We start from the raw sequence: 14,530 nt of genomic DNA, 5'->3' as shown, positions 1-14,530 counted from the left end.
CCTGCAAGGAGGTGGCAGGAAGCAGCTGGAGATGACACTGCCTGAGGCTTCCTGCGGCAGGACGCACTCGGCTTTCTCCACTGCCGCCCCAGCTGCTCTCCCTCCCAGGCAGGACGTGTCTGGGGACCAGAGCGGGGCAGGGCCGAGGAGAGCACTTGCCTCGTGCTCCAGGCTCTGGGGGCCGGCTGGGGCCCAGGCAGTGGGCAAGGCCCCTGGAGGGTGGGCTGGCCCAGCTCAAGCACCCAAGTCTTTAGCTGGGACCTCCTGACCAGTCAGGCTCCCAGCTCCAATGTGCAACTCTGTTCTCTGCAGCAGGGGCTTAGCCAGTGCTCATCACCGCAGTGTCTGGGCGCTTTCCACCATGACTAATTCTCCAGGCCCATGTGCCCCGGGGCCCAGTGCAGCCCCTTAAGCGGCTGGCAGGACATTGCACAGGCAGGGCTGTGCTCCATGGGGACAGGCACATGGAACCAAGGTTTCCCAAGAGCTCTGCCCCCATGTAGGCAGTAAAACAGGGTCAGATGCCCCTAAACACCCAGCTCGCTGGGCCCCTGGTATGCAGCTTCTAGCCCTTACATGATGGCTGCCATCTTGGGCTACTCCAGAGATGGAACTGGGGTGTGTGGCCCTGGCACTGGGGCCGGGGGCTCTGTAGGGGGGGAGGTCCCAGCTGGGGCAAGGTGCTGCAGGGGGTGGGGGCTCACAGCTGGGGCAGGGGACTATGGGGTGCGGGATCCCAACTGGGGTAGGGGCTATGTGTGTGGGGGCACCCTAGCTGGAGCAGGGTGCTGCAGGGGGTGGGGGTTCCTGGATGGGGCAGGGGGTTATGAGGTGTGGAGTCCTAGCTGGGGCAGGGTGCAGCAGACATGTGGGGTCCCCGCTAGGGCAGAGGGCTGGGGGGTCCCCGGTGGGGCGGGGGGGGTCCCAGCTGAGGTGCTGCTCTGAGCACAGTGCTGGAGCTACAGTGGGTTTGTCTTTGTCACCGAGGCCTTGTTCACATGGGCCGTTTTCCCCGGACAAGCTGAGGGTGGATTCAATCCGCTGGCCTCACCTGGCCTCATGCTAGCTGGTCAAGGCTCCCCAGGACGGTTTTAGTTTCACTTGCAGCTTGCTGAGGGGTTAAACATGGGCAGGGAAGCTGCTCATGGCCCCTGGGGCCAGGGGTCTCACATGGGCTCAGGCCTCAGCCCAGCTGTTGGGGTCCACATGTGTTCTAGGCCCCTGGCTCCTCAGCCCATTGGGAGCTGCCAGGAGCTCAAGTGTGCCACCGGAGCTGCCCATTTGCCGGGACCGTCTGCTGTCCCCAGACCTGACAACTGAAGCTGGCTGCCAAGCTGCTCCTGGGCAGCAGGGCAGGCCCTGGCCCAGGCTGGCACCCGTGTGGGAGCCACACAGAAGCTAGGAGCACCTGGCTCTAGGCCAGCGAGTGACCTTTGTGAGGAGTGCCAGGTGTGGACTGATGAGTGATGCTGTCCCCTGAAGCTCTGCGCAGCTCCCGAAAGCAGCGGCGTGTCCCCCCTCTGGCTCCTACGCATAGGGGCAGCCAGGGGGCTCCGCATGCTGTCCCCGCACCAAGAGCCAGCTATGCAGCTCCCATGGCTTGGCTGCATCCCCACCTAGGAGCTGGAGGGGGGACATGCCACTGCTTTCGGAAGCCGCTTTCAGTAAGCGCCACCTGGAGCCTGCACCCCTGACCCCCTCCCACCCTCCAAACGCCTCGGTCCTAGCACAGAGCACTCTCCTACACCCCAAACTCGTCATCTCCAACCCCATCCCAGAGACCTCACAACCCCTGCGCCCCAACTCCCTGCCCCAGCTCAGAGTTCCCTCCCATATTCTGAACTGCTCAGCACCAGCCTGGAGCCCCCCTCCTGCACCCCAAATCCCTGGCCCCACACCAGAGCCTGCAACCTCAGCCAGAGTCCTCACCCTACCCACACACACTCCAACCTCCTGCCCCAGTTCACTCCCGCACCCTGAACCCCTAATTTCTGGCCCCACCCCAGAACCCACACCCCCATCCCAGAGCCCATACCCCCTCCCACACCCCAACCCCCTGCCTCAGTCCATACCCCCTCCCATACTCCAAACCCCTCGGTTCCACCCCCAGCCCAGAGTCCCCTCCTACACCCAAACCCTTCATCCCTGGCCCCACCCCAGAGCTCACACCAGCTGGAGCCCTCACCCCCTCCCGCATCCAACCCAACCACTGCCTCAGCCCGGAGCCCCCTTCTGCACCCTGAACTCCTAATTTCTGGCCCCATCCCAGAGCCAGCACCTGCAGCCAGAGCCTTCACCCCCTCCCACACCCCAACCTCCTAAGCCAGCCCAGTGAAAACGAGTGAGTGAGTGAGGGTGGGATAAGTGAGCTACGGGGAGGGGGGAATGGATTGAGTGGGGAGTGGGATCTTGAAGAAGGGGCAGGGTAGGGGCGGGGCCTCAGAGGAGGGGCTGGACTGGGGGCGGAGCAAGAGTATTCAGTTCTGTGTTAGTAGAAAGTTGACAACCCTACCACCATGGGGCCTGCAGCTTGGCCTCAGGGTTTGCTAGGAAGGGGGCCAGGGGATTGACTCAGCCCACAGACCAGCAGGAGCCACTTAGCCAGGGTCTTTGCCTCCCACCCCGGCCCAGCCCCTGGGCTCCACATGCAAAGCAGAGGCTGGGCAGGTCTGGCCTGTGCTGCTGCCTCAGCCGCTGCCTGCCAGGGCACAGGCTTATGCCACGACCCCAGCCAGTATCTGCCCAGGCTCTCCCACTATGAGGGGGCAGGTGCAGCTCTGCGGCCCGGACTGGCTGTGGGGTTCAGAGCAGCCTGGCTCTTGAAGATCCACAGAGAGGAGAGACGGACGCCCTGCTAGCCCAGCCTCCTGTCAGTGCTGGATTGGCCCCAGTGCCAGGGTCCTCTCTACACCAGGGGGCACTCGACGGGGCACTGTGTATGACCCGGCCAAACCCAGCTGCACCTGGGCTCCCAGCCCGGGCAGTGTTCTGGGAAGGGTGGACGAGGCCTGCCTGGGGCTGTACCCGACTGCTTCTCTCAAACCTCAGCAGGCTCAGGGCATGCAGCCAAGGAGCTGCTGGGGGAAGGACCGGTTTGCTGGCAGCTCTCCCTGCTCGGTGGAGAGGGCCGGGGGCTGGATCGTCTATTGTCATGGAACAGTCATACAGGCCTTTGACCAGGGCAGAGCCCTGCTGTGCTGGGTGCTGTATGCACGTAGAGCAAAGATACGGCCCCTGCCCCAGGGCACTCACAGTCTAAGGCAGCTGGGCTGCTCCAAACGTCAGTCACACCATCCCGAAAGCAGCCAGCACCAGGGCAGACTGGTGTGCTGCAAGGGGCAGGCAGTGGTTGCGCTGAGGGAGTGACGCTGCCCTGCTGAGTGCAGACGGGACCAACCTGCGGCGTGGCGTACAGGAGATCCGTCCAGGGGATCCTCGAGGAACTGCTGCCAGGCTCCATGCTGTCTCCAGCTCAGTGGCAGGGGCCTGTTGCAGCGCCAGAACCGGGAGCTGGGGCCAGCCGTGAGTGACTGTGTCTGGTGTATTCTCCCCTGAGGCTGGGAGCACAGGCGGGGGTCGGGGGGAGGCAGAGCACAAAGCCCGTGTCTGGGCACTGAGACCCAGCACCTGGACCTGTGCAATGTCCTGGGGGCTGCAATGGGGCTTTAGCTCAGAGGGAGTGGGGAAGGCAGGCAGCTGGGCTGTGAAGCTGCTGCCCAGCAGAAGGGGCTAAGGGACCAGGCAGGCTGAGAACATGCAGCCGCTTCCCCGTGTGTCACCCGGCCTTACCTTTGGCTCGGTGTAATGGGCAGGGAAAGTAGTGCTCTTGTGCCATCTGCTGGCTGCGTGTGGAATTGCTATTCTCCCAGCTCTACCCTACCCTACATCCTACTCTACCCAGGACCCCTGTCCCCCACCGGCCACTCCCAAGGCCTCAGCTCCAAAATCCCACCACCCTGCCCTGAGGTCTCTGTCCTCAGTGCTCCCCCACATGCACCTACAGCCCCCGAGCCTGAAGGGAGGGCGGGATAGTAAAATAATCTGTGAGTTGACAGAGATTTGCAATGCGGGGGAGAGGAAAGGGGCAGTTGACTAAGTCAGATTTCAGCAGCCTTCAAAGTGCCCTGGCCTGGTGCCTACCGCAGCTGGGAAGAGGGCAAAACAAGCCCCGTCTCTCCAGAAGTGGCCCAGCCTCCCCTGCTGGCCTGACCTTATAGGGGAGGGTGCTCACATGATGGGCACCATGCGCAAAGGAGCAGCCTCCTGGCAGCAGTCCTGCCGTGTAGCACATCAGACGTGGACAGGCAGCTCAGCAGCGACAGCGGCTCAGTTCTCTCTGTTACGTGCCACTCACACCCATGCTGCCGGGTATGATACAACATGTGCCTTGCCACTAACCACGGCACAAACCGAGCAAAGACAAAGGGAGGCTGAACGGGAGAAGGAAGGTTCCCCAGCACAGGGCTGGGAATCCCATTGCTAGGACTGGTATGAACTCGACAACTAGCGAAAAACCTCCATGGCATGGCAGGGACCCTCGGAGCATCTGTCTGCACGACAGGCAGGGGCTGGTCCTGTGAGCTACTCATGGCACCACTCCCAGCTCCCACAGCAGTAAAGTCTATCAGCTGGGCCCATGGTGGTGGGGGCACTTGAGGAGACACTGTGGAATGTGCTGCCACTTTGGTCTCCAAAGCAGGTGCTCCTTTGAAATGTTCTAGCTTACAAAGCTGGGGCCCAGGCGTGAGTCCCCAACCCCCATCTGGCTTAGCTTAGTGAAGGGGGCCTTCCCCATGGATCTGGCGATGCACCTGGAGGTACATGGGCTCCACGAAGGTGGTGGGGACTGCACGTGTGTGAACAATGGCCTGGGGGCAGTCGAGTGGAGTGCTGAGGCTGCTGCCACTTTGGACCATGCCCTGTGGCGCTTCCAGGGTTACCCAGGGCTGTGGGGCACCTCGCTAGCACCTGCCCTTAGTGCAAGGGAGCCTTTTCTGTACCTTCTGGGAATCAGCTCCCTGCCGCCATCACCCATGGGCAGCACGCTGCTCCTGATCCACTGGACACTTGCCCCCAAGCTCCTCTGTTGCTAAAGGAACAGCACGCCCCAGCTTAGCAGTGACACACCATGGAACTTACACTTATCTGCTTTCTCGATAAACAGTGTATTAAACAAAGCCCAGAGATTCAAATGCTAGCCAGCAGAAACCAAGGGGTTACATATAAACTAAAGTCACAACATACCTACTAGAGCAGTGGTTCTCAAACTTGTGTACTGGTGACCACTTTCACACAGCAAGCTTCTGAGTGCGACTCCTCTTATGAATTAAAAACACTTTTTTATATATTTAACACCATTATAAATCCTGTAGGCAAAGCAGGGTTTGGGGTGGAAGCTGACAGCTCGTGACCCCCCATGGAACAATCTCACAACCCCCGAAGTGTCCGAACCCCCAGTTTGAGAACCCCTGTACTAGAGGCTAAACTTAACTAACCAGTTCCCCTCAAGTTCTTCTTGCAGCAGTTCATTGGCTGTGAGACTTTGTTGGTGAAGCAACCCCCTGCTGGCTAACTGCCTAGGGGAAGGATACAACATGAGTCTCTGGCCCTACAGTTACAGTCCAAAACTCCACTGTCTGCACTTATGACCAGGCTAGCTCCTGCCCCGCCACTTGGGTTTCCCTGGCTGGAATTTCCCCTGGAGACTGAGTCATGTGGTGAGCCTGTGGCTCAGACTGTAACTTGGAGCTCACTAGGAAGCATGCAATACTCAATGTACGTGCAGACAACCTGAGAGAAGGAAACACAACCAAGTTTCTTTCTTTTATCAACTTCCCGTGGCTGGTCCCACATTCCAGACCCTACGAAGAGAACCATCAGTAGCTATACTTAACTCCTCCTGTGTGGTGTCCACACATCCATCTCACCATGGTTATAACAGCCACAGAGACCTCAGGACACTAGTATGTAAATACTAGACCCAGAGGCTCCTTGTGACCCTAATGCACCCCTGTGCCCTCTGCCAGCGGGCATCAAGACATCCCTGGATCACCAGTGCCCCTCCCCATTGCAAGCCCCAACAAGCCACCCCTGCAGAGCGTACACAGGTGCCATGAGAGCCTCCTGCATCATGGCTGAGCCCAGCTAAGCAGCTGCTGCCGCTGATCAATTCCCACTGTGTGCAGCGGGAGTTACCTGGATGCAGGATCTGGCTAGCAGGGCTCCACAAGGCAAACCCTTGGGAGGAAGCTGGGACAGCCTGATCCAGCCCCAGCCCCAGCCCCTGGAGCCTCCCCAGCCCTAGGGTCCCTCAACAGCCTACAGCATTTATGGCCCTTGGGGCTGGGTTTAAGGCAGTGGGTCTCTAGGGCAGGGGTTTCCAATGTGGGGGGTGCATGAGCCCTTGGGGCCACCTGCTCCTCTGTCCCTACTGCTAGCCTCATGCCCTGTCCCCTGCAGCAGGGCTGCACTGGGGGCGCAGAGGTGGTGAGCCCACAGAAGGAAAAGGAACTGGCCCACCTGGGAAGCTGTGATGCTGTGCGGGGGAGGCGGGGAAGCTCTGCTCCAGGGCTTTGAGGCTGCATTCTCTCTGTGGATTTGAAAGGCCCTGAGCCAGCTCCTCTCAGGGCTCGTCTGCTGCAGGGCCACAGGGAAACTTTCCCCAGCATGTAGGGAGAGGACAGGATCCCTTTCAGTAGTAGGAGCCCTGTGGTGGTGACATTCGTGACCGAAGCACCCATTAGCAGTGGGCTGGGCATGGCTGGGAGTTGTTTACTGCTGTTGTGTAAAGACCCCAAACTGGGGAGTGCGGGCTCAGCTGCACACAGCCTGGGGAGCCCTGGTGCAGAGGCTGCTGGCTCAGTGCAGGTCAGCCCAACATGGCATCTCTGTTAAGTTCCCTGCATGGCTGAAAGGGGTTGGCAATGGGAAGAGATGGCAGGGCCCATGAGGCAGTGCCAAGTGCCCCAGCCATAGCAGAGGGCTGAGACCATTTGCCACAGGCCATACCCAGATACAGAGCAGATGTGTAGATGAAACTCATCTGGTCCCCGCAGGGAGCTATGGGTGGGCGTGGGTCACATCCCAGCCAACATGGGATGCTAGCTAGCAAGTGCCCAGACCACTCAGTGGTCCCTGTAGGAGGCATCTGGCCTCGCCTTTGCAGGATGGTCTGTGCACCGCCAAAGCCCCCTATCTGTCTGAGCTACAGACAGTGGGAGAGGAGGCTAAGGTAGTTATTTCCTCTACTCAAGCACTTTTGCCTTGGTGAGGATGGGCACACAGTGCCAGGACTCCTGCCTCCAGCTGCTGTGTGGAGACTCCCCACCCCACACCTACAGCACCTGCACTTTGCCCTCCTTGCTGCTGGGGAGCAGGGCAGTTTCATGAGAACATAGTCCTGGGAGAGAGGGGAGCAAGGTGCTGTGAAGCTGATAGCACATGGGAGCTCCTGCCATGCAGCTGGATCCCAGCCCCCTTCTTTGGGGCAGGGACAGGCTCAGGAGCAGACTTTGGGGATCCCTTTCTCAGTAGAGTGGCCTGGAGCAGGAGCACGCTAGAGGCTGGAGCATGCTGCAAGGCCAGCTCCGCTAAGTGCCCAAGTCAGCCACAGCACCATGCTTGCTGAGAACCCCCAACTGGGCTGCCCATCAGCCATTCTCCCCCAACACCTGGAAGGTTTCCTATCTCAGAAAGCACAGCTGCTGCTGACAGTACTGACAGTGGCGGAGCCAGCCCCGAAGCCCTGCCTGGAGGTGCCAACTCCACAGCCTGCCCTGGGGAGTGCTCCAGTTTGGATCACCTACCTTCAGCCTCCTCCACTGTCTAGGATACCAGCTGGACGGCGAGGCCCAGGCCTTAGCATGGGCACAGCTCCCAGGCTGGGCCAGGCTGTAGGTTCCGCAAGCAGGTGCCATTGGCAGCAGAGGTGAGCATAAGCCCCTTGCACCGTGCATGCCATGTATGCCTAGGAACAATGTGCAGCTCCGAGCTGCTGCCCTAGGAGAGCCCAAAGCACTTACTGCCCCACTGGGCAGCACAGGGAAAGGCAGGTCTGGGGGCTCGTGACACCACTTTACTCATTGCACAACAGAGGTTTATTTGGAAGAAACAGTTTTCTAATAAATTATGTAATAAAAAAGAAACAGCCCAAGGTACAGGAGCCCCGGACAGCTCCGAGCAACAGGACAACGCACAGAGCAGCACAGGAAATGGAGGGGAGAGCCCCACAGGCCAGCCTGAGTGCAGAGCCCTCCCTGGTGGGGGGGGAACATGGGCCTTTCCCTCTCCTGGCATTGTGTGTGTGTGTGTGTGTGTGTGTGGGGAGAGGGAGGGGAATCTTCCTCCAGACACGTACCAGAGCCACTGAACCCCCAGGGCCTACTGCTGACCAGGACCCACTCCCTCCCCCCAAACTACTAGCTGCCTGGACCCAGAGGTTCCTTTCTGCTGTGGCTCTGGCCCACATCTTGGCTCCTGGTGCTGGAGCTGCCCAGGCTGGGCCTATGGCCAAAGCTGGCACGTCTTAGTGTTCTGGGAACCCTCTCCCCCATGCAGCCCCCACCCCCCTCAGCCTCAGACACAGACAGGAAGCACACAGCTGGGAGCACCCCACCAGCACTGGTACTGGGAGCAACACCAACCCCCCGGCATTTCAGCCCTTCCTCCCCGCCACGGGGGAAATGGAGCAGCAGAGGGGTGAACACCAGGGAACAAAGCAGTGGAGAATGATGTAGGCCTGCAACTAGTCTCTTCCACCAGCACCCGGCAGGGCACATGGCACGTCCCCCCTCCCCTCCTAGGGCTCAGCTTTAGGTGAGCACCAGCACAAAAAGGGGAACAAGTGCCAAAGAGCCTGGGATCTTCCGTCCCTTGGAGAGCAGGGCAAGGGCTCTGGCACAGACAGCAGTGGGCCCAGCATGCACAGGCAGGAGCGAGGTGCCGGGCTCAACTGTAGCAGAAAGCACAGGGCTGGGGCACAGCCAGCGCCACACACAGGAAGGGGGATCCCCTCCTCAGTGGCTGACAGCAGAGGGCTGGAGGGCGCCACGGGCGAGCGTTGAGGAGACTGCAGGGTGCGCAGCCACTGGCTGCAGCGTTCTGACCTGCCAGAGAATCGACAGCCCTGCCAAATGCCCACACAGTCCCACTGAGCTACCCCAGCACACCCCCAGGAGGCTCAGCCCTCCCCCTCTTCCCACGGGAGACTAAACTGCCCCGGACAACCCGACTATGCAGATGCCTCCCCCCATTCCCTGCAGCCTTCACCAGCGAGGCTGCACCTTCACCCCATAATTCCCACTGGCACCCCAGAAGGAAGTTGGGCCAGGGTCCCCATGCTCACTGCCCCAGCACTGGGCTGGGTGCCAACAAGCCACAGTAAGGCTTCCCTGTTTGGGGGAGGGTCGGAGTGAGCAATGCTGGGGCAGCGGTCGCATCACACAAACCACAGAGCAGAGAGGAAAGGCCAGGCAGCCCTGAAGGGACTGGGGAGGCCAAAGGACTGATTAACCCTTTCAGTGCTGCTGCTGGCACACACAGGGCCCAAGACGAGGGATGCACACTCGGGGAAACCCCTTTGCGCAGCTGGCAAGACACACAGTTGTCAGTGTGTGCACATACATATACACACAGAGCAGCAGAGTCCAGCCAGGGGACACTGTGGCCAACCTCCAGGCCCTCGGGGAGCTCCTGGTCTGCCCTTCCCATACATAAGTCTACTGCCAGGGAAGGGATGCTGCGGGATGAACCAGCACAGCCCCGTCCCTTGGAGGGCTCTGGCTTGGGTGGCAGTGTGATGAGCGTACAAGTCCTCTGCAGTGTAGGTACAGCAGGGGGAAGGGTGGGAGGCCACTTCCTTTCTGATGATAAACACGACCCGTAGCATAGCTTAGAGACTTCTCCCATATCCCCTCAAGGGCTATGGGGTGGGTCTGGCCCCCACTAAACCACCGGCAGTGGGTCCCACGCATCAACACCGTGGGCAGGGAGGTGACTCCTGGTCCCCGCCGAGCAGGAAGCCCAGGAGGAAGCTGATGGCTCGCTGGCGGTCTTGTGGACTCTGTTTCAACATCAGGTTGGGTGGAGGCCGCAGGAGGAGGCTGGTGAACAGGGTGGCTGCAAAGAGAGGCAAAATCCTGCATTAGATGTGCAGGCAAGGGCTTGTGTGGACACTGCATGGATGGCAGCAGGCGCGGGGGCAGGCTGGGCTCTTACCGATCATATTGGCACTGACGTTGTTGTCCTCCGAGTATTTCAGGAGCTCCCGCAGGAACGCCATCAGGTAGTGGAAGACGTTGTGGTGACACCGGGGCAGGTGAGAAATCACCTGCAAGGGGGGAAAGGTAAGCTTCCCCAGCAGCACGCGTTCCTCCTCCCTCCACGCCCGCACAGTCTGCCAGGGCCCCTCCTGCCGGTCCAGATCAGGCTGCGTGTGTCCCCCTGGACCGGCACAGCTCCCGGATGCCCAGCACCACCTGCCAGGCCTCACTGTCTTTCCTCAGCAGCAGGACTCCTGTGAGGAGGAGCCCTCCAAGCTCAGCCCCTGCCTCAGGCGCACGTCAGAGGAGACGTATGTGCCTGCAGCCGTGGGACCCAAACCTCCCGAGCCAGCTTCCCCAGCCCCCACAGCAGGCACGTGCCGCCATAGAACACCGGCCGCGCACCCCAGGAGAGGGCCTTGGGCCAAAGGCCTGGGCGGGTGAGGGGGCAGTGGCATAGCCTGCTCCAGCCCCAAAGGCCATGCTGCTAACCGCAGCAGGGGGGAGCCCCAGTGGCCCTGTGACAGGGGAGGGAGGCGCACACCTGTCGACACAGCCGGCTGTCGTGGGAACAGTCCAGGCATCGCTGATACAGCTCGTAACAAATGACCGGCTCCGGCAGAGCCTCCAGGAAGATGAGGAGTGCCTCAGCCACCGAGTGGTTGCTGCCCGCTGCGCCACACCCAGTCAAGGAGCAATCTTCTCCAGCATGGCCCTGCGCAGTGCCCAGCCGCCCCCACGACTGGTGTCTCTCCGCCACCCCTCCTTCAGCCTCCGTCCCCACCCTTCTCTGGCTTTGGGCTCCCCCTTTCCTCAGGCAGCCTCCTCAACGGTGCTTCCCTCTACCCCCTTCTATCCAAACAGCCAGGGCCCAGCACAGCCCACTGTGCACCCCCCGTCCCCCTCCGACACCCCCGCTGTGCACGCCCCCACACCCCCTGCCATACGCACCCCTGCCCCCTCCAACACCCCCGCTGTGAACCCCGTCCCCTCTGAGACCCCCGCTGTGAACCCTGCCGCATGCACCTCTGCCCCCTCCAACACCCCCCACCCCCTGCCACACGCACCCCTGCCCCCTCCGAGACCCCCGCTGTGCACCCCCCATCCCTCTCTGATGGCCCTGAAAACATGCCCCATGAACACCCCTACCCACTCGTACACCCCCACCGTGCATCCCTTCAATTCTCATGCACTGCCCACCCCCTCCGGCACCCCCCACACTCCCTGCAGTACGTGTCCCCAACCCCTCCAGTACCCCCTCAACACCCTGCGTACGCACCCCCAGCCCCTCCGGCTCCCCCCTCACATCCGCTGCCATACGCACCCCCTTCCAACACCCTTGCTGTGCACACCCCCCACCCCCTGCTGTACACATCCCAGCCCCTTCCAGCACCCCTGCCATGTACCCCCCGACACCCTGCTGTATGCATCCCCAGCCCCTCCGGCACCCCACTCACATCCCTTGCCGTACACACCCCCGCCCCTTCTGCCACCTCCGCCTTGCACCTTCCATGTGCATGTGCACCCCTCACTCTCCCTCCAGCACCCTCTGCCGTGCACACCTCAACACTCCTGTCATGTACTCCAACCACACAGCCCCTGCTGTACCCACCCTTGCCCCCTCTGACCCCTCCGCTCGGCACTCTCTCATGCACGCGTGCACACACACACACACCCCCTGTGCACACCCCCACCCTCCCTTCAGCACCCCCTGCCATGCACACCTCCTGGATGTCTCATCACAAACAGAACATTTCCGAAACTGAGCTCGTCCCCCTCTGACCCCTTCATCTCCCTCGCTGTTAACAGCCCCGCTATCCTCCTCACTTCCCACTCCCAGCATGCGCCCTCATCATGGGCTTTAGCGTCTCCCCAGATCCCTGCTGCAGCCCTACTCCATGCCGGAGCCCACCCCACACCCTCCAATCCAAAATGCTGCTGCAAAGGGCTCTGGCCAACCCCCACCCTGCCTCCTCCACCCTCACCCTCACGCCCACACCTGCATCTCTGCTCTCTCATCAGGCTCCTCCCAGAGCTCCCTGAAGGCATCGCTCAGCACCTCCTGTACCTGGTCCCCTTCTTCTGACCCAGGGCCCTGTGGTGCTTTGGTGTTTTCGAGTGGCTCCCTGGAGAGGGGTGAGAGGGAGGCAGCTCCCCTCACAGGGAGCCTGCCCCAGGGAAGGCAAGAGCAGGATCTCCATGGGAAGGGCAGGGAGCTGGGCTCCACCCTCAGCACTGGGAAGGATACGGATTGTCTCGGGGATACTGGTGTCCAGGCAGTCGATGATCTGCTGCAGCTCCTCCTGCATGCCAGGCGTCTGGAACAGGTCCTCCTGCCAACGACAGCACAGTCAGGGCACCCTCCCGAGAGCCGCAGTGCAGAGAGTGCAGCCGAGGGAGGCTGCACGGGCCCCGGGACAGCCTGGGCTGAGGCTGAGCACAGGTGCGATGGCCAAGCCCTTGGTGAGCCAGCCTCAGCCTTGCAAACACCCAGCCTGAGTCGTGGTCTGAGTACTACCGACTCACTGAGCCGGGGTGTCTTCCCTGGTCACCAACAGTGGGGAGCTCTCCGTGCAGGCACATGCCCTTTCTGTTCACCTGATGGCAAGCGCACTTGAACAGGTGGTCCACCAGCAGCCAGATCTCCTTGGGCACCTTCAGGGGTCTCTCGCTGGCATCCTCGCTGTCCAAGGGGCCCATCTGCAAAAGTGATTTCTCCTGGTGGGAAAGAGCAGACCCAGGGTCAGGGAGCCCCAATCCCTCTACAGCACAGACACCAACACCACCAGAACCTGGGAGAGCATGCGCCCTACCGGCACTCACCCAGGCCAGCCAGCTCCCACCTGCCTTCCCAGCCCCCAGCCCCGCTAGACCAGGGCCTCAGAGTCCTTTAGATAAATTCTGCCACTCCAACAGGCTCTGCTCTTCCCCCCGCCCACTCGGGTGACAACCCTGTTAGGACCCCGTACAGCACAGCCTCCCCCTCACCTGAGATCTGCACCATGCAGCTTCCCCTAGACCCTAACCCTCCTCCACACCCACCCTCTTAGCCCCCTTCAGACCAGGCTGGATTGCATGGATCACCTGACCCACAACTAGCAAGGGTGGGAATGCAAAAAGCTCATGTGCTAGGCAGGAAAATAACCTTTTAGAGAGGCCAATACAAACCCACCCCCCTTCCAGGCCACCTGTCTCCAACAGAATGCAAAAGGTTTCAATGCAGTATTTCCAGCCAGGCCAGAGCCCACAAACCCCAGCTATGACAGGCACAGGTCTCTGCTGCTCTGGCAGGTATCCATGCTGAGGATCCCCCTCTGGGGGGGCCAGCTCCTGCCCTGCCCCAGGGCAGGCAGCGCATGTCAAAGCACTACCATGAGGCTGCTCCAGCGGCTGCAGGGCAGAACAGCCTGGCTCAGGATGAGGGAGCTTTAGCCAGCTCCTGTGCGGTATGCTGACCTTTGGCTCTAGAGCGCTCATCCAAACCAGCTAGTGCCAAATGCTGTCCCCAGCCTCTGAGCAAGCCTGACAAGCCGGCTGACACTCAGCATGCCAGAAGATGCGACAATGGCCTAGATTCCCCGCTGCACCTGGAGAAGGGGAAACACCCACAAACACCCCCTTCTTTTGGGGGCACTTTTCTATCCCCCCCAAAAGAACCCTCAACTTCTTCTCCCTACCCCCACCAAAGACAAGAGCCAAAACTAACTTCCTGCCCAGCTCCACCTTCAGGCATGGAGACCCACAGCACTCTGGGCTGGACACATGCTGGGAGACCACTATTCTCCTCCTCCTACATCCAGCCTGCTTCTGCGGAGAGCAAGTCACCTGCTGTCCTAGGAGCTGCTCACGCGCTCAAATCAGCCATCCTTAGAAAGGAAACCGGCAAATTGCAGCCAACCAGTTAGCCAGCCTGAGAAGAGCTCTGTGTAGCTCGAAAGCTTCTCTCTCTTCTCTCGCACCAACAGAAGCTGGTCCAATAAGAGGAACCTCCCTCACCTTGTCTCTCTCATATCCTGGGACTGACACATCTACACCATCACTGCAAGCTAGGGAGTTAGCATTCCCCTGCCCCAAAGCATGCTGAAGGGGGCCCAGCAATACACACTGGGTCCTGGGCAGGTATTGCCAACATGGTGATGGGACTCCTTGTGCATCTCCAAGCCTCTGCCAGGCTAACATATCTCAGCAGAAGAGAACCTGCTCATTGTTCCTTTGGGCAATGCCATTCCCTTAGTTACACCCCCTCGGGCCACACTAGGGTGTTTACTAGG

At 60.8% G+C, this 14,530-nt stretch overlaps 1 protein-coding gene across 3 annotated transcripts in view; it reads right to left on the bottom strand.

The window, feature by feature from the left end:
* Positions 1–8,073: 8,073 nt before the first annotated feature.
* Positions 8,074–14,530, bottom strand: part of OCRL (OCRL inositol polyphosphate-5-phosphatase) — a 29,611-nt gene continuing 23,154 nt past the window's right edge. For all 3 annotated transcript variants that reach the window (XM_073360626.2, XM_073360625.2, XM_073360627.2), the window contains 5 exons: positions 12,858–12,977; positions 12,508–12,592; positions 10,804–10,931; positions 10,216–10,327; positions 8,074–10,116 (listed from right to left, as the gene is read on the bottom strand). In XM_073360626.2, coding sequence (XP_073216727.1) covers positions 9,971–10,116; positions 10,216–10,327; positions 10,804–10,931; positions 12,508–12,592; positions 12,858–12,977 — 591 coding nt within the window. In that variant the 3' untranslated portion in view covers positions 8,074–9,970. The remainder of the gene's footprint in view (positions 10,117–10,215; positions 10,328–10,803; positions 10,932–12,507; positions 12,593–12,857; positions 12,978–14,530) is intronic.

The sequence above is a fragment of the Lepidochelys kempii genome, chromosome 9, assembly GCF_965140285.1.
Source record: "Lepidochelys kempii isolate rLepKem1 chromosome 9, rLepKem1.hap1, whole genome shotgun sequence".
NCBI lineage: Eukaryota > Metazoa > Chordata > Testudines > Cheloniidae > Lepidochelys > Lepidochelys kempii.
This window is presented reverse-complemented; position numbering and strand designations above follow the sequence as displayed.